This window comes from Ziziphus jujuba, chromosome 7, assembly GCF_031755915.1.
Source record: "Ziziphus jujuba cultivar Dongzao chromosome 7, ASM3175591v1".
Taxonomy (NCBI): Eukaryota; Viridiplantae; Streptophyta; class Magnoliopsida; order Rosales; family Rhamnaceae; genus Ziziphus; species Ziziphus jujuba.
The window spans coordinates 4,005,762-4,030,561 of record NC_083385.1 but is presented as its reverse complement, the minus strand read 5'-3'; the positions used below and the strand labels follow the sequence as shown (position 1 = coordinate 4,030,561).

Here is a 24,800-nt window from a genome sequence, read left to right as displayed (position 1 = left end):
CCGGTGGACTTATCATTGATCTAGAAGATATTTGAATCGAGGGGACTCGGGAAGTTGGTTTGGGCTTTTCATTTCAATGATTATGAGGGTCCACTCTCCTAAGGATTTGGACATTTGGCAGACTTCAAAAGACAGGCTATAGGACCTATCGCTGAGAATGTGAAAGCTCAAGATACTTGGGTTTTCCTAGTTGTCATTGGTCTTGGGCCTTTACAGTCTCGAAAGTCCAATCCACATACAACGGGCGGCTAGGTAATAGGCCTAAGAATTGAATGGGAAGAGGTTTTCAGTTTTTTAGTAATGAATTGCGTGTGTGTGTGTGTGTATATATATATATATATATGTATTAAAAAATAAAGAAAGAAGACGAAGAATAGTTCATGAAGAATTCAGTAGAACAGTACCGTAATAGGCCTAGGAATTGACTGAGAATGGGTTTTCAGTTTTGTTAGTAATGAATTGCATATATATGTATTAAGTAATAAAGAAAGAAGACGAAGAATAGTTCATGAAGAATTCAGTAGAACAGCACCGTAATTTTAATTTCCTCCGTGTTAAACATTGTCGATTAACAATGCCCATTACATCAATTAATGGTCAAATAAATGAAGATATATATATTATAAAGTAATTGAAATGTTGGAAAAGTCTTATGTTAGTTACCCCATCAGGATATAATGAAATTAGACATAAATATATAAAAATAAGAGTTCTAGAAAGCTTGAAATATATAATCAAAATCTAAAGACAAAAAAATTGGTCTAATTGACTATAATTTACGCCATACCTATGGAAAACAGCTAATACATGTTCATACTCATATATACTAGGAACCTACGGAAAACGGCTAATACATGTTCATACTCATATATACAAGGAAGGTGGTTGAATTTGAATCTGAACAGGGCCTTTTAATTACTTTACGTTGCCATAACCATAATGTGGCTTTAAATTGCCATAATTCAACTCTTTACCGTTTTTATCGTCAAGCAATACGTTTGAATAATTTACTGAGCTACTGTTACTTGTTTAAACCAAGTGAATTACAAAGGAAATTTCAATTTATCTCCATACATTCCACTTAATAATTAATTTAAGTTTCCTAAAAACCAAGTAATAAAGAAGAATATGTTTTAATTAATAGCTGAAATAATTGTATGGGGTAAAATCCTCGGCCGAAGAATACGAACTTAATTAAGCTCAAGGTTCATGAGCAGACCCAGAGGTATGAAGCCCATTAAAGCCACCTATAAATGAAAACATATTCATCGATCATATTCAGGTACGAAATTCTTACTTAAAGAATTAAGTATACATGATTTGGGTAAAATCCCTCTCCTCCATATATAATGAGTTGTGAATTATAATGTTGATTCAAAAACACATGACATATATTGACTTGAGACTAAATTATCCTTATTAGGCACGACACCACAGTTTTGTAGAGAGGGAGTTCCAATAATGAAGCAGGGATTTTCTTTTCCAAACAACCATGTAGACTACAAGCAACATTCTAGCTTAGCCAGCTACCTTTGATATTATTGTTTGGTTTGGATATAGATGATTCTTATTCACTCTATCTATATCTGAAAATTAAACCAATTAAGAGCAAGAATATTTCCCAAACCAATATTCGATCGAAAAGTTGTTCTTATTTTTAAGATGTGGACATCTTCCATTATTCGTCCGCCGAGTCATGAGTCAACTTACAATTATCAGTTAGTACAGTAATAGACAATATACGAATGAAGGACAAGCACGTAAAATCATGAGTTATATATATATATATATATATATACAAGTCTATATTGACGGTCCTACAGTCTTTTGGATTGAATAGAAGTCTTCCTCCAGAGAAGGTTGAATATCGATGATCAATTTGCATTAACAAATTGAAGGTATGCACTACGTACGCAAAGTACAAAAAGAAATCATTTTTTATATGCCTAAGTTAATTTACAACACCCAATCAAATTATATATCATAATTATTTCATTGTGCTGATAAGTATATAATTAATAACGACAATCACCACATACTTAAGTATGGATAAGATCACAAACTAAAATTAGTGTTCTCTAATTAACTAAACGGCATGCATACATGGCTGGTAGCTCCAAACAGAACCTTTTACCTACTATTTTTATTCTTTTTGAATTTGTAGTTGAAGTAATCTTACAAAATTCATCCAGGGCCATCATAATATCTGGTAAGTTTATCATGCACATCAAACTACAATGATTAATTTAAATTTGTAGTAAAAGGTTGGTTAAGATCAATATATATATATATAGTTTATTAAGAAATTAAATTTAACTTAATATATTGCGAATTTTGTTAAATATTTATTTATTTATTTATTTTTTGTGAATAAGGAATTTTGTGTAACATGGTACAAAGGGCCGGGCCATGAGTTCACGTGTACATGTGTCCGTACTCGCACATATATAACGGCAACAATGAGTATAAGACAAAATTTATGGATTTGTTAACTATACTATATTGCCCAAGAAACAAGGACGAAATTTGTTGATTTATTTAGCGTAAAGTACAAATACCAAAATTAATATTTAAAGAAGGCCGTGTAGACTGTACGTAGTAGCATCAAATATACATTTATATAGGAGATTAAGTTGACAATATAAGGCAAATTACATATTCTTGTACATACCAAGAATATCAGGATATGGCTAAACGCTGATTCCTAATTCTTTGGCCTCCTTTCGGTTTATAAAAGACATACCTTTCAAGTGAAAAAACAGATTGACGATATACGGCAAATCACATATTGCAGAGACATATTTGTCTTTAGCATTTTTTTTTTTTTTTTTTTTTGTGCTTAGCTAGAACTATATATATGAAACTGTTGAAAACTATGAGTTATAGATTGAAGAATATCATACCTACTTGAGAGAGTGGCGTACACAGACAGCTTTGTCCATATATATATATATATGATTTATATATATATGATCATGTAAAATAAAACAAAAGGACCAAACTCGACTGTTTTAAGACGAGAGCCAATTATACTAAGCTTTCTCGAACTTATTAATGTATATATTTAGGGGTGGGTGAGGAAATAATAATTAAGAAAGAAAATCATGAAAAGTAGATAAATGTCAAATCGTGTGAAGGCAACAGCCAGACCACAAATCTTTATCCTTATGTCCCATGACAATATAAAATTACAAAGTTGCTGCCGATGATTAATTTAAATTCATATATCATCGCTTTTCATCTAAGGAATATCTTTTTTCTTTCCCCCCCATTATTTATTCTTTTATCTTTTTGAAAAAAAGCTGTCTTTTCGGATTGTTATCAAGTCTCATTCACTTCTTTTTGACTACTCGTTATATTTAACATATAATTTTAAGCCACGATGTATCATGTATGTGTCAGCTATTCAATTCATACTTCAATCAAATGGTATTAGCTATATCATCCGATGCATTTGATAGCTTTCCGTACCCACAAATTATAAAGCCAAATCGTATTCAATGTGACACATGGAAAATGTAATTGAAAAAGTGAGAATTTTTTTGTTTTTTTTTCACTTTTATGTATTCAATTTAGAATTTGAAGGATTTTAAAAATTTTTTTTAAAATTTTGAGATATTTAATTTAGATTTTAAAGGAGTCCATACAAATCTAATGATATTCAATTTAGATTTTGATGGATTTTATAAAAGTCCATTAAAATCTAGATGTATTCAATTAGGACTTTATAAAATTCTTTTAAAATCTGATGGTATTCAAAAAGTCATCGATTTTAAAAAATTTTAAAAAATGATAGATTTTAATGGATTTGAAAGGATTTTAACAGGGAAATTATGAAAAAAATTGTCAATATAAAATCTACCTTTAAATCCAAAGATTTTATTGGATTCTTACAAAATTTTTATGGAGTCTGTAGAATTCCATAACTATCCATCAAATTCTTTAAAGTCTATAATTCATTTTAAATCCATCAAATTCTCAATTGAATACATCCCTTTTAAAGATTAATTTTTTTAAGCAACCAAAGTAAGTAAAAGTTTATGTACCAAATTTTTAGATTATTAAAAAGGGTCCCATTTTTTTTTTAAATATATCATTCATGTCTACCATTTTTAAAAATATTGAGATCAACATGAGCCAAGTAATTGTCTACAGGCGAAGTCATCAAAGAAGAAAAAAGTTATAAGCCAGAAAATGGAAACGAATTGTTAATTAAAAAAGAAAAAAATGGAAACGAATTGTCCAGAAGGCATTGCACCTCGAAGAAATAACCAGAAATTGAAAGACAAAGTTCAAGGTTGTGGAGATTCTTTTTTCAATATTTGGCATGTATTTTTACTTGTGTAATAAATGCATTTTCTTGAACTTTCACCAAAAAAAGAAAAGCATTTTCTTGAACGGAAATGATGCAATGAGCTAGATTGCGGGCAATCCTCCACGCAAGCGATACCCTCCGGGTCGACAATTCCCACGATCCGACCCACCACCACAAAATTTTAAACGCTTACGCGTCCGCATGCACGCGTGGCAAAAGGAGACACGGCCGGTCCGGAAATGTTCAGAAGAATGGGCATCATGTGGGGTCCACAGAGGAGTGGTATTCCGGGGCGTACGGGTCCGTAGTAGTACGGACAAATTGGACTTTAGTTGTGTGTGTTTGCCGCGTGCTGTAGCCGCCAAGGGATTTGAAGATTTTTGGGCAAAGAGGTAGGCGTAAGCCGGTTATTTGCGTCGTGGACTCGAATTCTTAATCTTACACGTGGCAACTTGAGGACGGATTGATTGATCTGGGGGAGGCTGCCACTGCCTATTCTCCAAACCATGCGAATGGAGATTACGTCGACGTTGCGAAATCTTAATTTATGGATTTTGACACTTATTTATTTATTTTCCTGAAAAAAATAAATCCAATTGGAGTTCGTTCGAAATAAAAAATTATTGTTGATTTTTAAATAAAATATATGTTTCTCTCTTTCCTTGACTTGTGAACTATAAAAATATTTTGCCCAATAATATATATAACTCATAAATGTCTGAATAGCTCCAGCTTTCATATTGATTATTTCTTTTTCTACAAATTGAATATCTAGAAAGGATAAATTCGACCCACCTGCTCTACTATGATGTAATAGAACCAGTCTGAATTCATTTATTGTTTATCAGTTATGCATTTTTTTTTCACTTTTTTTTTTAGCAAATTTTTTTTTCTCATATATATATATATTAAATTTTCTAGTAATATGTCACTTATATTGGCACAAAAAGTATTTATACAACAGAATTATTTATATATAAGATAATTTTTTTTGTTAGTAAATGTTATGAAAATAATAATTTTTTTCACTGGTTATTAGTATTTATTTTTATAAGTTTTAGACTCTTAATAGTTGACCGAAATTTCATGTGATCGAATCGATTAATATGCATAAAATCCATGTGATTTAGCGTTAATAGTAAGTTTTAATGAGCTTGATTGATAGCAAATTGATACATCAAATATAGATATATATATATACGTATAATTAAAAAAATATTTCAAATATGAGATATGTTTAGATGTAAAATCAATCAAAATAAAAGTTGTCTAAAAGGTTGATTTAATAAATTTAACCTCTCTTTTTTGTTTTGTTTTGTTGAAGAAATAATTTTAGCCTCTTAACTCTGATTTCGTATTTGGATAAGTATGTTGGAGATAATTCATGATCAAACTTTTACAGATTAACAGGTTTTGTTTTTCTATACTGAACAACCCGAATCCCAATATTATAGCATCGATATTTGTTTTTTTTTTAAACCAAATTTGGACTAAATAATTGTTCTTTTGTCTCGGATAAACAAAATAATTATTATGTACATTGTATCTTTATATTCTAGCTATTTCATCAAAAGTCTTCCATGTGTATCATGGAATTAATATGTTAATATTCAAAATGTAAAAGGATTATATCAGATTTTCTTGATCATGACTATCATCCTTCCTATTTCATTTCATTAAATCTCGCAACTCCAGTGAGGACTTTTTATTTGTACGGAAAAAATAAAAATGAAAAAAGAAACAAAAAACATTTTATATTATAAACAATTATTCATCAAACCTTTCTAGATTGACATATCTTCTTCTCTCTCTATTGATTAAACAATATTAATTATACCCAAATCCCATAATATTATATGCAGGGACATAATTTGTTTTTCACCAAATTGGACCAAATAAATTTTTATTTCTATCTCGATTAAACAAAATCTTAATAATTATTAGGTCAACCATGTGTTATATCCTTATTTATTTATTCATTTTTTTGGTAATAAGCGTGTGCTATATTTTTGTTTGATCAAAACCGTGTGTTATATTCTATTTCATCATAATTTGTCCATATGTATCCTAGAATTAATATGTCATTTATTCAAAATGTAAATGGACTGTATTAACATTTTCATGATTATGACTAACTATCTTCTTTCCTTCCTAGTTTATTTCAATAAAATCCCACAACTTCAGGGGTAACATTTTATTTGGAGAGATAATTAATAAAAATGCAAAGCATACTAGCCACATGGCTAACACATATGGACAGCAGCAAGATAAAAAAATGTGGCCTGCATCACCATATCGTACCCTTGGTGTGCTATAATAGACTTTGTCTCTCCTCGTTTGCGTACGTGTCCAGCTTACACTTTCTTCGAACCAACGTGGTCGTTGAAGTCAGATTTTTGGATTATTCTTTCCAATGTTATTAAGTAGAGCCCGTGCTATATTGACTAGTAATATACAAATATCCATCTAACCGCCCAATCAAAAACCATCATTAATAAATTATTAAATTAATTAAAAACGGAGATAAGTGCAAACCGCACTCCAATCCAACGGTGTATACTCTCTGATCGTTTACACATCTCAATATCTACCCTCCATTTCCATCTGACCGTTCTTTTATCTGACCTTTGACTTCATCTTTCACACACCTAAACGCAAACTCTCTCTCTCTCTCTCTCTCTCTATATATATATATAACCCCAGGCTTCTCTCTCTCTGTTCCAAAAATCGCGTTCCTACCATCTCAACAAAGCCCTTGCGCCAATTTTGACTCTCGGAAATTTTGGGCATTCGATTCGGTATCTCGGTGGTTGATTTTCAAAAATCCTTTGAAAAAACGACCTTTCGCTATTCCCAATAGCCACCTAACCCCATCGGAAACAACCACCGATTTTCTCCTCCGGCCCCGAGAAAGAACCAGAAAAAAATAAAAAATAAAAAATTACAAATACTTGTATTTGGGTTGCAGAGCTTCGGATGAAGTACTACTATTGCTGCCATTGGAATAGAAATCAAGAAGAAAATGTCAAACATACCCACATCTCTCTCTGAAGTCTGCCTTACAATCTCCCGTCTGACCATGTCCGAAGCTGATCCATGGCCTTTTTCATGAACCGCACCAGAATCTGAAGCCAAAAGCCAAATTACACTACTCTGAAACCAAGAAATACGTACAGAGCCCAAATAAACAAAACCCAATCTCTCTCTCTCTCTCTCTCTCCCCCTCTGAGGCTTAGGCTTAGTTTTACTCTGTTTTTTGTGTTTTTAATTTCACAACAGAGAATGAGAAAGATACGCGGTTTCAAGCTTGGAAAGCGCCTTTTCCGGGTCACCAGATGGATCATTCGCAGAACCCGGAACCGATCCGCATATCATCGCCTGGGTCAACCATCGTCGCCTAGCATGTCTAAGCCTATAGCTAAGCTCCTCACATGGGGTCGCCGGTTGACAAGCGGAGCCAAATCTTTATGTTCGATGAAGCCCGGGTCGGGTTACGTCCCTGTGGGCCACGACCTGGTTGAGAACAAGGCCGCAACGGTTCCTAAGGGGCACTTGGCGGTGTACGTTGGGCAAAAGGACGGCGACTTTCACAGGGTTTTGGTGCCAGTGATTTACTTCAACCATCCCCTGTTCAGTCAATTGCTGAGGGAAGCTGAGGAAGAGTACGGGTTTCAGCACCAGGGTGGCATAACCATTCCCTGCCGGATCTCCGAGTTTGAGAATGTCCAGACCAGGATCGCTGCAGGGTCCGGTAGCCGGAAAATGTCGTGGAAGCGCCATGTTTAAGGTCCATGGGGACCAAAAGATTCCAGTTCATTATTATGATGATGATGATGATATTAGTGTTTTTGATTAGTTAGTGGTTTTGTTTTCAATTTTACCGTTTCTTTTTTTCTTTTTTCTTTTTTAACGGATTGTGATTTTTGATATATATGGTGTAATAGATTTTAGACATGTATATATGAAATTTTTGTGTTTCTTCAGTGAACTTTTTCTTTTTTTTCATTTTCATGGGCTTGTGATGATTGTTGTTTCAATAATGCTAGTGATAATGATGTTGTTAGCTAAAATAAAAAATAAAAAATTGTAGTGATAATGATGTAGATTTTTAGTAGCTGAGTAATTGTTTGTTTCTGATTATTCCTTTTAAGACATTGTTAAAACACTAGAGATTTTTGTAGCCAGACATGTTTTTGGGATATTGATAGGATTGTTGGCTTGTAATTTGGCTACAAGTGTTTAGATCAAGTCCTAATAATCCTTTTTAGATTCTAGCCTTTTGTGATGAACTGAAATAGACAATTAGTCTATGAAAATGATTTGACTGAATCAATACAAAAGAGCTGTAATTAATTATTGCATTGTTTTATACAGAATCACAGTCGATGAGGTCCTACGAAAATACTGAGAAATTTTATGTGTGTGGGGATTGCTTTAAAATCGTAGCAGAATTTTTTTTTATTAAATGTAGTGTTTAATAAATTTATAAATTTTTAATTGTTTAATAATTTATCATCTTCAAAAATTTGAATTTTAAAAGCTAAAAACATCTCCAATTGTTCTCTATATTAATTTTGTCTATTTAAAAATTATTTATCATATTAGATAAATACATAAAATTTTAAAAAAATCTTACATAAAATTTTAAAAAATCTTCTTTAATAATTTTGTGTATTAGTTTTATCAAATTGATGTGGCAACAAAAAAAATAAAAATTGAAAAAAATTATATCTATTTTTGAAAGTTCTGTTAAACAGACTGAGTTAATATTTTATTTATTTTTATTAACTTTTATTTAAAAAAATAACTTCTAAGTTTTTAATTTTTTAATTAGATATAATATTAAAATAAAAAATTATACATTAGCATTTCAAAATATTTAAAAAAAAAATTAATTGTAGAGAAATTGTCTAAAATATTATCTATTAAATAAAAAAAATGTTAAAATTTGTTTTTATCCATTTATAAATGATAATAATATATATATAAATAATAAATTTATATCTATTTTGATAATTAATATACAATTAAAATAGTTAAGTAGATTTTTTTATTAAATGCTTAAATTATAATTTTATAATTTTGAACAATTCCGAAGTAATAATTTATCAAATATAAATTGAATTGTTAAAAAAAATAATTATTGCTACAGGTAAATTTTTATAAATTATTTTATAATCCATACCAACCTCAAACTAAATCTTATAAGAATATGCCTTATTGCTCTTATTATTTTCGACTTATCTTTTCCAATTTACAGTGATTGGAAATTCATACTATATTTGTTTCCTTTATTACTATTATTTTCTAATTAGTGGTTGTCTTTTCCAGTTTACTGCAGTGATTAGAAATTCATATTATATTTATTTCCTAGGAATGGTAATATCAGACAATAGGTGTTTTGTAATGTAAATTGGATAACAAAGACTTTCCAATGCATTTGGAATAGCTTTTCAAATTCGTGGAATACGGGACCAAATCAAAAGGAAAGTCTTGCGTTTAAGATATGAATCTGATAGGTTTATTTCATTTTCAATTTGTCAGGTAAAGTCTAGGTAAGCTGCCCAAAGGAAAAATAAAAATGTACATAATAATAATAATAATAATAATAATACAAAAAATGCATAACATTACCAAATCATATCTACCTTGGAAAATTCCGTTTCCAAGAAAACAAACAGAAGTTTTAAAAGTTTCTGCTTTTGAATTATTTTTGTTCACATATTTTAATTTAAAGAAATAAATTATACTTTTCACTGTATTAAGCACCACAAACGTCGGTATCAATATCCCTAAGGTTGATTGTAGTGGAGAATCTAAAGCGAAAATCGTTTGGATGTTGGCATTTCCAGTCTCCACTAAACGGCAAAAATAAATGGAACTTGGAATCGTTTGCTTAGATTTTAATCATATTTTTGAAATTTTATAAATTTTTTTTTTGTAGTTCTTTTATAATATGAATGGCTGGCTGAGACACAAAGATGGATCCGACCTTGCAGCAAGTGGTCCATTTTGAATGACCGACCTATCGAATTGAATTGGTCCATTTTTAAATGTGAATCACAAGAAAAACAAAACCACGTTAAGCAGGCAATTCCGTTTACATTATTCCAATTGATTTGACACCCACTTAATGTGGTGAACCCAATTCACAAGTTTGGCGAAAGGTATTGTGATAATGCCAAATCGAGTTAACTTGTATATATATGGCCAGACACTTTAAAATGAAAGAAGAGATTATAACCAATAGAAAACAATTCAGAACAAGAAAAGTTTTGTGTTAGATTTTCAAACTTTTTTTAAAATTAATTTGAATATTAAGTGTTATTCTTTTTTTTTTTTTTTTTTAGGCTTATTGTGATTAATATAATTTTATTTATTTATTTTTGGTCAGGAATATAATTTATGTTAATTTGTATCGAGGTTTTGTATATTTCTCAACAGCTAAAATTCTGTTACATCATCTGATAACCAAAGATTGATGAATAAGCTTAAAATAATTAATCAAATAAATATCAATCACAGTTAAAATTAAAGTAAATATCAAACAAAGTTAAAATTAATATTATGTACAAATTCTTAAAGATAGTACGACCACATATCCATTCTGATTAGCCTCCTTTCTTAAAGTTGCAGATTGAGTTAAAAAAAAAAAAAAAAAAAAAAAAAAAAAAAAAAAAAGAGAATGACGAAGTGACTGAATGAGTAGTTTGAAACGGAATACACAATGACTATATTGAAAAAAAAAAAAAAAGAAAAAAAAAAGACCAAAATGTTCCCTCAAAAAACTAGTGGTATCCCGTTCCATGAAAGCAACTAAGGATGAAAGATAATTTTAGATTTTTCTTTTCAACTTTAGTTATATGTAATTGAAATTTGGTGATTTAGCTAATAACCAACAAATATATTAACGAAGGTTCTGACTAATATATATTTAGTCTATTACATTGTTTTCATAATTATAAGATTTAGAAAAATCTAAAAATATTTAATGGTAAATGTGAATTACTTATATACAAATTGATATTATTTAAATATAAATAAAAAAAATATACTGACAATTTCGTAATTAATTTTTAAAACTTATAGATTGTAAACTTATAGGACCATCCGAGGCAATAATGGAACTTATCAAAATTTAAACCTTAACTTCCGAATCTACAGGTATGAAGGCTTTCTTCCGCTAAACTACCACTTTTGGTGGTTCTGGATGCATATTTTCATTGGTTATACTATTAGGCTAACTTATGAATTATCATTATAACAATTTATGGTATACATTTAAAGTGATATTTTTAAAAATATTATTCATAATTAATATTTATATGGTATGTTTATTTTTAAAATCTACATTCTCATTGAAGGATACTCTAATGATGCAAAACTGTAAATTGTAATTTAATTGGGTCATTGTAAATTGTAATATTGAGTTATATTAGCCAAACAAGTAAACCATATAAATTAATTTATAGGATCATAAAAAAAAAAAAATTACGCACTTGGTAACATTATTTATTTATTTGTTTTTAATCTTTGTGCTTCCAGGCAGTAAGAAGCATTTCATGGTTAAAGTACCATACATTAATATTTGATATTTATAGCTAAGGCTTTTACATATTGAAGATAAATGTGTTTTCCTTTTGAAAAGAACGAAGCTGTTATATGAAGGTTTTTAACAACTTGTGCTGCTTGCCAACAACATGATATTTGATTACGATGTAACGCACTAAAGTTTTTGAGAAAAACGAATCCCCTCTAATTCGAGCCACATCAATTGATCATTCTGTCTTAATTAGCTTTAAGTGCTTATGATATATTGAAAAGTTTAATTTGAATTAAAACCCAGTATGATATTATTTGGAGAAGGGTGTCTACTTCATGAGACAATGGCATGCCCAGCGAAAAGAATCAAGTGTGTCTGCAACTTGTGGGGTGATTGATTTGGAATGGTCCCCTTGGGGATCAATATGATCTTGGTCATTAATTGCAAATTAATCATTTTCGGTTTTGGTCTATACTTTTTGGACTCGTGTCCACAAATATCTATAATCTATTCTAGCTGCTTATTTGCCGTGGTTGTCTTTGGGGTGTAAAGTTAGGAAACGGAGAAGAAAGAAGTACCAACTCTTCTTCTGTCGAAGAATTATGGAAAAATGAAAATTTCCGTTAACATTTCCAAGCAAAATTATATATAATTAATGAAATTCATATTACCCAAAAAAAAAAAAAAAAAAAAAACAAAGGAAATTCAATTTAAATATCAAAATCCTCAAGTTGGAGCTAAAACAGGACGAGCATGTGAGAAACAAATTGATGGGGATAGAAACGTAGAACAAATGCATGCCATGTTATGGTATATCTATCTATCTATCAATCAGTCCTTCCAATTTATATTTGATAAATTGTTTTGTATATCCAAAAGTAACAATTCAAACGTTTCTTGACCCAAAATAAAAAATAAAAAAAAATTCAAACATGTGACGGATTTGTCACGGAGTTGCCTAATTTCGACTATCTCTTGGTTTTTGGCAAATATAATACTCTCTTTTTTATATTTACTCTTCCAAAAAAAAAAAAAAATGTAGGATACAAATCAACGATTTTATAAAATTGATTAAGATCAGGATGTATATATATGTAATTATGTATTAGTTTTCGTAAATTCATATACATTAATGGTGTCACGTTTATTTGAATTATAAGGTTTGAATCAAAAGGTGTTCCAAAACTTTCCTCGTACTGATCCCAATTCCAGTTTTGGCTTTAGAACACGGTAGTGACAAAAGTCACTATTTCCTCTATGTGTATGTAGCCTCCGTCCTCAAATATATTAAACCAAATAATATTCACTTAATTTTCATCCTAACCTCATGGATGATTTGATTTATCATCCCTAGTCATACAAAAGAAAATTAATCGCAGTTTGGTCCTCATCAAGTGCAGGAGCAAATTGCTTTTCCCCATTTGCAGAATCTGCATAATGTCCACTTTTAGCCAAAGTATAAATGTTAGCAAGGACATATTGAGATTATTGCCATAATTAAAAAGCAGTGGTTCTGCTTGAAACCTCTTCAGATTATGTTAATATATGTCCAGAAAGAAAAACAGAATCAAAGTTCAGACAAGAGGAGATTCCAACCGGGTGACTTCACATTATAAATTTTCCCTTTATTATAGGTAAAATAATAATAATAATAATAATAAAGTGCAATGAATTATTTATAGCCGTACATCTCAAACGCAATAATTATTTTATAGAATTTACATACTTTATTTTTATATTATATATGACTATAGACATTCTGTTATAATCATTGAATTTATGTTGTACCTGAATAATTATGATCTGGTATAATTATTGTAAAGTTTTCTCCTTTTAATAGTCCTACTAAAAAGTATGTGCAATTTTTTGTCATCAATATGCAATTTCATATTGTTATAGAATTTTGATTTTTTTTTATTTAGTTATTATTATTATTATTATTTTTGGGTAGTATTCTCATCATTATCTTTACAATGGATGAAAATTTAATTTGGTTAGTAGAAGCAATTAATTTGAAGGGCTCTAAGAAAGTAACCATATGCTTCAGATTTATTATATGATCATTTCAATGAATAAGTTATTTCACTTCACATATAAGCTTGATTCCTCAATAAAATAAGGTACATAGCTGTTGAATTTAAATTTGTTTGACATGATCAAATTTATTTTTCTTTATTTTGAATAATAAAGTTCAAATAACTAATCTCCTTTCTATAGATAGTTGGTTTTACATTTAACTGTGAAGGAAAAAAAAATCATTAGAAAATGATCCCAAATAAGGTCCAACTTTAATCGAGTAAAAGACGGTAATGAAATGCTGGAAGATTAATGGAACATCATGAAAGTTTCATACAAGAGCATTAGAGATTGCCCTGCAGTTTTTGCAGCCTCTGCATCCATATCAAGAAGCTCTTCTCAACAACGAACCAAGCTATGAATCAAACCTGAAGCATCAATTTGACCTGTCAAAAGCTAGCTCTTTCAATATCAAACAAAAAGAAAAAACCAACTCAAATGAAATATCTATTATCAAAATAAGTAAATGCAATTGTCCAACTTCATGTTGGATAATCTTGAAGACCGTTACAGCATAATTTTTTGCTGAAAATAGTTGTATAAGAATTGGCGAACTTATATATAGAGATACTTCCATACAAAATATTAAATATCTAAAAGAGCATAACCTTGCTATTTCCATCCATACAAATCTAAAGCTTTGAAGATTAATTTACCAATTTGAAGCTTTCTAATTTCTATACTAAAACCAAAGCCTCAAAATATCAAGACTAAAGATACCAAAGCTACAGACATGAAACAAACAGGAGAATGCTCTGAACCAGATACATCAAAATTAAAATAAATAAATAAATAAAAATGAGGAAAATTGATATACCAGCACAACATATTAAAAAATAAGTGAAAACTAGGAGTATTTTACAAAATGTGAACAAAAAAGAATAAAAAAAATATAGATAATGCACGTAAAATCAGGAAAACTTGAAATTTTCCTTTTCTGAATGAACTCAAAGGTCTGTGATTGACATAAAGGCAAGAGCTCTGTATTGTTAAGGAACGAATCCAAGCAAATATATATATATATATATATCTTTATCAAGGTAATCATCCACACCGTGTCGAATGAAATGGAGATGGGGAGCAAATTGATATTCATTTTACAATGAATCCATATAGGCATACAACAAAAATAAACTTGCAACAGTATGTCCCTATAACCATGTTCAAAATGAGTGCAACTTTTCTTCTTGATTTAAATCGAGCTATATCAAATTTTAAAACTGTGTCCCTATACTTTCTTTCAGGTTTTTGTTTCTATTTATCATTATTTTTTAAAATTTGCGTTCGGACCAAGTTCGTCAGTTGAAAGTCATAGTTTCTGTCTTGGCTGATTATAAATTATTTTCAGGGTTGGGAAGGGGTTCATCTTCCATTTGCTTTTGTATATAATATATATATATATATATATATGTATATGTATATGTATGTACACATGCCTTTGAATACTCATGCCTCCTTGAAATGATATTTTTAATTTTTTTTCAAAGCTCTCTTTGTATCTCGTTGTGAGGCCTGGCATTTTAATTCCTTGTTGAACTGATTTGTAAAAGCACGGCGTACGCAGGTCACCATATTCGGAAGTCCCACATAGCTTGATGTTGGTTTTCTATTGATTAAAATTGGAGAGGTATTAATTCTTTCTTGACTTGAACACTTTCTTGTGGCTGGATTGTTCGGTTTCTTTCTTCAATCTTGTAGCTGTTAATTGTGTTTTAGGATCTTCAAAATTGTGTAATATGTCTATTTGCTTGAGTTTGTTGCTGGATGCATGTATGTATACGTGTAAATACCCGCACGCGTTGTGGCTTAGGTAGGTGTTGAAAACAGGCCTTGACCATGGGCCTCCTATGCAATGGCCTAAGGCTCTTTTTTGGGTCTGAACCTCATTTGTCGCCATGTATATTTTAAATATTTATTAATCACTTGTAAAAAAATGTTTAAAATAGTTTTAAAAATTGAAATATTAAATGTTTGGTTAAAAAATAGCAATAAGAGATGATCCACTTTCATTGTTTTACTTTTTGACGTTTTCTTATTAATAGCAATTAATATCTATAAATCATATTGTAATTTCCCCCCCCCCCCCCCCCCCAAAAAAAAAAAAACAAAAAAAAAAGTACAACCATAATTATTTTTTTTCCCTCCAACTAAAATCTATAATTTTGGTGTGATTAAAGTTTTCAACGCATAATTATCAAACAAATTCTTACCTTTTAAAACATAATATCCTATATAACAACTGCACAACATCTTGTTGCTTCATAAGTTGCACTAACCGCAATATTTCACTTACATAACACTTTGTTCTTAACAATATAGACCACTTGTGCTCTTCTATCTATCAATCAATCATTCCAATTTATATTTTCTGAATTGTTTTCAATATTCAGAAGCAACAATTCGAACATATGATTTTTCATGTTGCCTAACTTTGACTTCCTTTTTGGTTTGGACTTATAGTATCTCTTTTTTATATTTATTCTTTCAAAAAAAATAATAATGATTTTATAAAATTAATTAAGATCAGGATGTATATGTATTACTTTTCTTAAATTAATTTATATTAATGGTGTCACAATCAATTGAATTATAAGGTACCGATCCCAATTCCAATTGCCACTTTAGAACAGTTTAGTGACAAATCCACCAGCACTTTCTCCAAATTGGCCCGCTGGATCCTTCTTAGAGGTTAAAAGCACATTTGGACTGGATTCTATATACATGAAAATGGCCCATCTATTTAATGAAGCCATGTATTATGTTGGTGTATTAAGCAAGGCCGAATTGCGGGACCAAATTGCTCTTTCCCATTTTGCAGAATCCGCATATAAGCAAAATGTCTACTACTTTTAGCCGAAGGATAAATGTTAGCAAGTTCATATTGAGATTATGGCCATAATTAAAAGCAATGGTTCTGCTTGAAGCTCTCCACTCTCCAGACTGTTTAGTGAGTACAAAAGAGAGGATTTTGAGAGAAGATGCTGCAACTATGAACATAGACATAAGTAGGCCCCAATGACCAACAAATGGGACCTTTTTCTTCACAGGAAAAAGGCCACACAAGGCATGGGATCAATTCAAAATTCAAGAAAACACCAAAAAGCAAACAAACCCCATCTCTCTCACTCCCACACCCAAACAAAACAAAAACAAAAGAAAATGAAGTGAGAGTCCCCCAAATTGGAAAAACAAAAAATAAACAAAACAAAAAATATGATGAAGAGCCTTCAATTACACTCCACTCACAATACCATCTTTGCTCTCAGGGTCTCTTCTCTTTTCTTTCTGTTTTCTTCACTCACTAGCCATGGACACCCTATCAAAGCTCACATCTTCATCTATGCAGGCTGTTCACAAGAGAAATACCAACCAGGCTCAACCTTTGAGGGAAACCTCAACTCTTTTCTCTCATCAGTTGTTAGCTCATCCTCTCAAGTCTCTTATAACGGCTTTGCAGTTGGCAATGGAAGCTCAACACCACAGGAAGGTACCATTTACGGTTTATTCCAGTGCAGGGGTGATTTGAGAACTATTGATTGCTCTAAGTGCATCGAAAGCGCGGTGAACCAAATAAGTTTGGTTTGTCCCTACTCTTATGGAGCTTCTTTACAGCTTGAAGGTTGCTATGTAAGATATGAGCATATGGATTTTTTGGGGAAAATTGATACGAGTCTAAGATACAAGAAGTGCAGTAAAAGTGTGAGCAATGATGTTGAGTTCTTTAGGCGTAGAGATGATGTTCTTGCTGATATGGAATCGGCTACTGGTTTTAGAGTTGGTAGTTCTGGTTTAGTTGGAGGTTTTGCACAGTGTTTAGGTGACCTGAGCCCCACGGATTGCACTTCTTGCCTTGCTGACGCGGTGGGAAAGTTGAAGAGTCTATGTGGTTCTGCAGCAGCAGCTGATGTGTTCTTGGCACAGTGTTATGCTCAGTATTGGGCATCTGGTTACTATGATTTATCTTCAGGTACATTTCCTTATTCTTTCTTTTCCTTTGATTTATTCCAAGAACTACTTTATTCTTTTGCTGCTGCTACTGTTGTTGTTTCAATTCTGTATATAACGAAATATAGCACTTGATTGGGGTTGGTGAAAAATCTGTGGCTTGCCTCTGCAAGGTTAAAGTTGGATATTGACCACTTTAGTCCTTTCTAAAGAGAGAGAGTCGTAAAAATTTTCCATAGGTGTAAGGTCAATAAAGTAAAGTCTCAAGAGGAGCATTACTACTTTAGATGGTTGCTTGCTTTTGAGAACCTTCATTCTTTGTCATTCCCCACTTTCATCTTTATATACATTAACTTTGTTGTTCTTCAATCCTTTTGGTTTTGGTATTATTTTGTTATTATTATTATTTTAATGGATCATAAAGGTCATATGCTTAATTTGTTAGTCTATGTCTCGTTCAAATAAATGCTATATATATATATATATATTCTCAAATCTGCAACAAATATAAAAGTTCCAACTGGAAAAGCACCGAAAACACATATTCTTCTTCGAACTTATCAGCAATTAGGCATCAAAAAACATGAAACATATAATATAAAAGCAGAAGAATAAAGCAAAGCAGAATAAACAATAAAGTGTACTAAAAACCTCTCAATATTTCGGTAATTCATAGCATAATAACTTTTACAAGTAAATTTATTAAGCCCTTTAAGAGCCAGTCATAGTTGGTGGTGGCAACTGGCAAACGTGGTTTGTTTCCTATCAAACAATTTTCTTTACGTATAAGGCATATATAAGACTAATTCCAATTCACTTTGCATAGATTCCTCTAGCGAAGACCAAGCGGGAAAAACAGTAGCAATTATTGTTGGTGTACTAGCAGGGCTTGCTGTTATGATCGTTCTTCTCTCCTTCTGTCGAAAAGCAATGGGTAAAATTCTCATTCCACTTTAATTAATAACACAATTATATATTTTTGACATCATTTCCTTATAATTAATTCATAAGATAAGATAGTGCTTATGATTAATTATGCCTACAGGTTAAGGAGACAGAGAAGTGGGGTCTGAGCTTATTTCTTTCAAAACATGGAGGGTAATCATTGTGAAAGATTATGTGTGTCCCAGTTTAATATTTGTTGTGACGGCTTTCTTTCTTCTACCAATTTTCTACTTTTTTTAATATATGTGTTTCCACCCCCCCCCCCCCCACACAAAAGAATGTGAGTGTTATCCTTTGGTATAAAGTAGAACTCTAAAATCTCACTCAACTTGAAAAGGATTGCTGATTCTCTTCTCTTCATGCTATCCAACAAAAACCCATTACTCGTTTTTCTCAATAGTTTATTTTCAGACTGCTACTTTACCAGCTAAAGTTTATATTACTGGTAGTCCATCTCTATTTTATGCTCTGGTTTAGATTAGAAATGACACAAAATTCTTTTCTTCCTGCTTTTACTTTTTCTGGTTAGTTTTCTATTCTCTTTTTCTTTAAATGTGTACCTCTCTATTTATTTATTTATTTATTTTTTCCCTCCATTCGTCTGCCCTGCATACCATTCAGGTCCAATTTTTGGCTTTCTAAAAAACTATTTAAATTCTATTTTTATTACAAATCCTAATAAAATTGGCTCCACCTCAGTAACATATGTAATAAGCATTTATTCTTGCAGTCGCATTCACATAAAACTTCATTAATATTAATTGTTCTGCCTGTTAGGGGGGTGAAAAAAAAAATTACCGAAAACACACAGTAAAAAACAAACTTTTTATTGATTAGCAAAGAGTCGAGCAAATTTGTATAAGATTTATGTTTGTTGGACATAAAGAAAGCAATTTAATAGAGAGAGGGCCCAGAGGTGGAGAAATTGTGCACTTTCCATTTTGTCGCAGACAAAAGGATTAGGGAAAGAAAATAATATAGAAATACGTACCGGTACCAAAATGGACATTGGTCGGTCCTCTTTTCTTTTTCTTTTTTTCTTTTTTGTTTTTTTGTTTTTTTGTTTTTTTTTTTTTTTGGTGGACACCTATTCCCAATAATAATAATAATAATTTCTCCATCTCACTTCATAACAAAAAAGGGGAAAATTAAAAAAAAAAAAAAAATCATAAGTGGACCACCAATCCTTCAGGCCTTGAAGAATTACGAGGCCCTAAGAATGGGATTAGTGGGTCGTTAAAAGGTACAAACATTGATGGGCCTTTTTACTTTAAAAATTCCATTATGTTGACCACTGTCCTAATCTGTCGCAAAAGTTTTCTCATCTTATGTTGGTTCTAAGAAGTCTGTGGATATATACACGTAAAATTTGTTGACTTTATTATAATTTATTTATTTATTTATTTATTTTTTTGGGTTATCAAGACTTATATTATAATTTTATTACAAAGGAATACTTTCGAAGACAGAGCAAGAAGAGATAATATTTACAACAACATTGTTTCGAGAAATTCCTGAATTGTTATTTATCTGAGGTTTGTGACTAATTCAAGCAATTTTGTCAAGCCCTTTTTTGTAGAATTTTGAAAGTCTTTAGTGTTTAGTTTTTATCCCAGCGAAATTTGTCTAGATTTTATTGACCAAGACAGATAGGTTTTTGATAAATTGAGCGAGGGTTCCATATAATAGGTCCATGATGTTGATCCTCTAACCTATAGAGAAGAAACGTAAAGCTCAAGGAAACCATCCAAAAACTCCGTACAACACAAATACAATATTTGACAATAACATTTTTTTTTTTTTTTGGCTGAAAATATTTGACAATAACATAATCATATAATTTCTTGTTAATTTTATGCAAATTAAATCCACAAAAAGAATGGCAAATTTACATTTATATTTCACAAAAGCCAACAAATTAAAGATCTAAATGCCTCCATTTTTTCTGGCACTAATCGATCAGCGAATTTTAAGACTTTATTCCACAAATCAACTTTATAATTACTTAAAAATGACAGAATAAAATTGCAAAATTAATTAAAATTCAAAGACCGGATGTGAAAGGCACATTAGTTGCTGGCAACCAATTGTTTCCTGCAATGAAATTCCCAACAGTGAAAGTTGAAGCCTCGGAGGCACTGGTAATGACCTTGTACCCGGCCCATTTGACCCTGTTGCTGGTGGACGAGCCGGGTCCGGTGTTCAAATACTCGCCGTAGTATAAGGTCTTAAGGGCAAAATTGCCACTCCATTCCAACCAACCTGCTGGGTTAATCAAGCTATCAAGGTATGTTTTCATAAAAACAGTCCTGGAGTATTCCTTCCATGGTCTCCCCAAATACGTTTTGACCGAACCCGTATTCGATTTTAGATCCGATGCGGCTGTGACCCGAGAATTGTGGATAGAAATGCCCGTGTTCTGGTTCGGGTCGGTCCTGCCCTGGGCAGTGATGGTATTTGTCCTGTTTGGAGGGTTACGTGCGTAAATATTGCAGTTTTGCAAAACGACAGCGGCGTTTCCAAAGATGAAATCCACTGTGCCGTAGATGTCGCATTCCCTGTAGAATTGTCGTTCGGAGTGGACGTAGAGGGTGTCTTGGTACCCTTCGAAGCTGCATCTGTAGAATACAGATAGATCCGACCCGGATCTCAGTGCCACGGCTTGGTGGTTGGATGGTCCGGCTGTGTTTCTGATTGTGATGTCACGCCCAATGAATCTGTCTCCAACAACCGCTGCAAACAATTGGTTATTTAACAGTTAGTTTATTTAATATTTAATTAAATGTATTAACTATTAAGCGACAAGTATTCAGACTTTTAATTACTTTAGTAACCAACTTGCTAAACGAGGTATTTAACCAAAAAACAAATAATAATAAAAAAATAAAAGCACTTGATAAATGAGGTTTTAAATTCTAATGGTGCGGGGTCGATTAATTAATTTACTATTTTTATAAAAAACAATTTTTTTGAAAGTGACATGTCCTATAATTTTTTACAATCAAGTGATTACTTGTCTTAAACTGTTGGATTGTTCTAAAAAAAGAGAGAATATTGATTTACATGACAAGTGGCAAGTTCAGGATCAATAATTTTGAGTTACTAAAGTCTTACCATATAGAATTGTCCATTTTCAATAAATGAAACTTTCTTTTTTAAAAAATAAAAATAAAAATTATAAAGACAATATGAAGCTTAAGTACATACATCATAACACTATAGGAATCCAAATGGGGAGAGGGTACTTAAGAGTCCAATAATCAATAATTAATGTGTTTGATTTTTTTATTATTATAAATATCATCATATAACTCCATTATATAGCAGCACAATTAACTAGACTCTTCAGCCAAAACTATCTAAGTTTAATTTTGAAAACGTAGACACGCATTGTCTCGAAAGTACTAAGATACCCCTTCTTTGAAATTAGTTGATTTTCTCGATCATATCTTCTTAGCCAAAGTACGTAAAAGATGATGTTGTCATTTTAATTCTAGATGACAAGGAAAAACCTAGCTCTATTTGTCAGTACTTGTTTTCTTTTGGAGCTAGAAAAAGTCAATTACTCATAATGGTGTTTGAAAAAAGAAAATGTCAAATTACACATAATGACCTCTTTTCTGTGACAGTCATGGTATAATCGTGTGGTGTAGCAAAACCATCAATTTTTTTACCGTAACATGACATACATATGTACAAAAAGCATGCACGTTGTAACAATAAAATAAAGATTTTATAACGGATTTAGCAACAAGGTTTTCACGACGATTTGAAACCACCCCCCCCTCCCCAAAAAAGAAAAAGAAAAAATCCCCTTTGCCAATTCAAAAAATATATGCATATATATTTTGCCAAGGGAAAGAGGATTATCATAGCTCAAGATCCTTCCAATCATCGTTGACGTGTTAGTATTCCTAGTTTTTATATTTAAATTAAACTTCTCTTTCAAGAAACTTATAATTTTCAAAATAAGAATTCAAGAATAACTTCAAAGGACGTAGTCAAGATCCTTGAAGAACAAAAGCTACAAAATATTTTTAGGATGCATCAAATTAACCAACCACAACCGGACCAAAATTCTTTGAGAGATTTATTCAAAATATGTGTGCTTTAGCAGATTAAATTTTCAGGGTTTTCACTAACGAAAATATGTTCATAAAAGTGAAAATGAATTCAGCACAGCTAATTTTCTATAGGCACTGACGTCATATATACTAGTTTTATTAAAACCCCCTTTTCATAGCCAAAGTCAATCGAAATATTAATTATCAACTAGAAATTATAAAATAATAATAATAATAATAATGTTAGTGAATCAATCAACACATACGTCCTTATAAAAGTCCTCATTAAGTTTAACCAGCAATTAATTAGAAAGGTACTATATAAAAATGGTCAAATTTTCTTACCCACGGTTGCTGATTTGAAAGTCGTAGAACCTCCTCCAACACTTCTGCTACCAGTGATAATGGTTTTTCCAATACCATCACCCACCAACATAATATTGTCCAACTTTATCTCGACGTTTTCCTTATATGTCCCTGACTTCACATATATTACAAACCTGCCACTCCCTTTCTTCTTTGAAGCTGCGCTTATTGCAGCATTTACAGTAGTATAATCTCCAGAACCATCTTGGGCCACCACGATATTGGCCTGAGAAGCCGGGGAAGACGACTGCAAGAGTTTCCGGTCGCCGGGATTAACCCAGTTAGGAAAACCCTGTTTGTTAGTTGGTGGAGGATAATTGTCGGGTGCATTGTTTATAGCCAAAGTGTTGCTGACCAATTTGGAAACATTGTTTGTCATCAAAGGCAAAAGATATTCGGACACACCGAGCTCTAAAAGCCCAGCACGACAAGTCTCGAGGTTAGTGAGAGCGGTGCTGAGCCATGTTTGAGCATCGTACTGGGAACACTTTGTGTTTGGATCAACTGTCTTGTTGAGTCTGAGAACCGTGTATTGGTAGAGCTCGAGGCAGTCGGCCCAGGCCGCTTTTTCTTGTGAGTTCCGGCACTTGGGCCCCATTGAATACACGTTGCTTTCGCCGTACACGGCTCGGTCTAGTGCAAGTTGGGTGGAGATTTTGAAGAAGTCGGATTTTTGTTTGATGGGGGCGGTACGACGGTTGTGGGTTAGGAAATACTCACAGGGTTCTGGGTTGGGTGTTTGGCCACACCATGATTTCACTTCTTTCGTTGAGTATGCCAAAATGGCTGGGGAGAGATAGAGAAGGACAAGTGAAAGTGTTATGTAATGTGGAACGGCCATCTTTGGATGGCTTTAGTTGTGGGGAAAAAAAAAAAAAACTTGGGGTTGGAGTAGAATGGAGGTGATTGACAAAGAAAAAATATTGGTCCCTTTTTTTTCTTTAAAGAAATCCAATGAGGTTTATTATGGGGTTTGTGTGGCCTAGATGACCTTAGATTGGTTGGTTTATATAGGAAGTGAATCCAAGGGGGTTGCTACAAATGGAATTATGGAGTGCACAACTTTATTATTCTTTATTTTGGAATTTTGATTTTTGATCAATAACTTAATTTGATAGATATTAATTATGTTAACTAACAGATATTAAAAAAATCATGATAATAAAAACATAATTTGAAATATAATATAAAGTTGTAGACTTTTCCAATATGTGTTGACTAGAAATTATGCATGGAAGGAGATAAGAGATAAGACAATAAACGCGTTATTAAAATGTATATATGAACTTTTAAAAAAATAAAAAAATAAAAAATAAAAAATGAAAGGCATGAACTTATAATGTTTGCATATATATATGTGGCCGCATTCTTTTTGGTTTAATTTTAACTTTTAATCGTAAAAACAAAAAAAAATTAAGAAATAAAATAAAAATCAAAGCAGTGTATAGGGTAGTTTAGTGCCGTGTATAGGAGAATCATGGAGCATGTTGTTTGAGGTGGGGAGGTCAACGTGAATGCCACACGACTTCTTATTGGATTAGCTTAA

The 24,800-nt window shown here is 31.6% G+C and overlaps 3 protein-coding genes across 4 annotated transcripts; 2 read left to right on the top strand and 1 right to left on the bottom strand.

The window, feature by feature from the left end:
• Positions 1-7,021: 7,021 nt before the first annotated feature.
• On the top strand, positions 7,022-8,298 carry LOC125423918 (auxin-responsive protein SAUR36). Its single transcript, XM_048479801.2, has one exon. The coding sequence runs from the start codon at positions 7,598-7,600 to the stop codon at positions 8,099-8,101; it is 504 nt and encodes a 167-aa protein (XP_048335758.1). The 5' UTR covers positions 7,022-7,597; the 3' UTR covers positions 8,102-8,298.
• An 8,514-nt stretch (positions 8,299-16,812) lies between these two features.
• On the top strand, positions 16,813-19,242 carry LOC107406474 (plasmodesmata-located protein 8). 2 transcript variants are annotated; one of them, XM_025069464.3, is made up of 4 exons: positions 16,813-17,201; positions 17,281-17,901; positions 18,706-18,813; positions 18,925-19,242. In XM_025069464.3, the coding sequence occupies exons 1-4, from the start codon at positions 16,961-16,963 to the stop codon at positions 18,927-18,929; spliced, it is 975 nt and encodes a 324-aa protein (XP_024925232.3). In that variant the 5' UTR covers positions 16,813-16,960; the 3' UTR covers positions 18,930-19,242. The 2 variants fall into 2 exon arrangements, with proteins under 2 accessions (XP_024925232.3, XP_015869083.3); XM_016013597.4 differs by having other exon boundaries at positions 17,010-17,901.
• Positions 19,243-20,656: 1,414 nt separating this feature from the next.
• LOC107406730 (pectinesterase 2) lies at positions 20,657-24,252 on the bottom strand. Its single transcript, XM_048479931.2, has 2 exons — positions 23,234-24,252; positions 20,657-21,557 (listed from the first exon to the last, which is right to left on the bottom strand). Exons 1-2 carry the CDS (start codon positions 24,093-24,095, stop codon positions 20,869-20,871), a joined length of 1,551 nt encoding a protein of 516 aa, XP_048335888.2. The 5' UTR covers positions 24,096-24,252; the 3' UTR covers positions 20,657-20,868.
• Positions 24,253-24,800: the final 548 nt, after the last annotated feature.

Coding starts and splice junctions, on each gene's coding strand:
- LOC125423918 (XM_048479801.2), top strand. CDS start 7,598: ATGAGAAAGATACGCGGTTTCAAGCTTGGAAAGCGCCTTTTCCGGGTC.
- LOC107406474 (XM_025069464.3), top strand. CDS start 16,961: ATGGGACCTTTTTCTTCACAGGAAAAAGGCCACACAAGGCATGGGATC. Junction 17,202..17,280: donor ATACCATCTTTGCTCTCAGG/GTCTCTTCTCTT, acceptor TCATCTATGCAG/GCTGTTCACAAGAGAAATAC. Junction 17,902..18,705: donor TTACTATGATTTATCTTCAG/GTACATTTCCTT, acceptor CACTTTGCATAG/ATTCCTCTAGCGAAGACCAA.
- LOC107406730 (XM_048479931.2), bottom strand. CDS start 24,095: ATGGCCGTTCCACATTACATAACACTTTCACTTGTCCTTCTCTATCTC. Junction 21,558..23,233: donor TTTCAAATCAGCAACCGTGG/GTAAGAAAATTT, acceptor AATTGTTTGCAG/CGGTTGTTGGAGACAGATTC.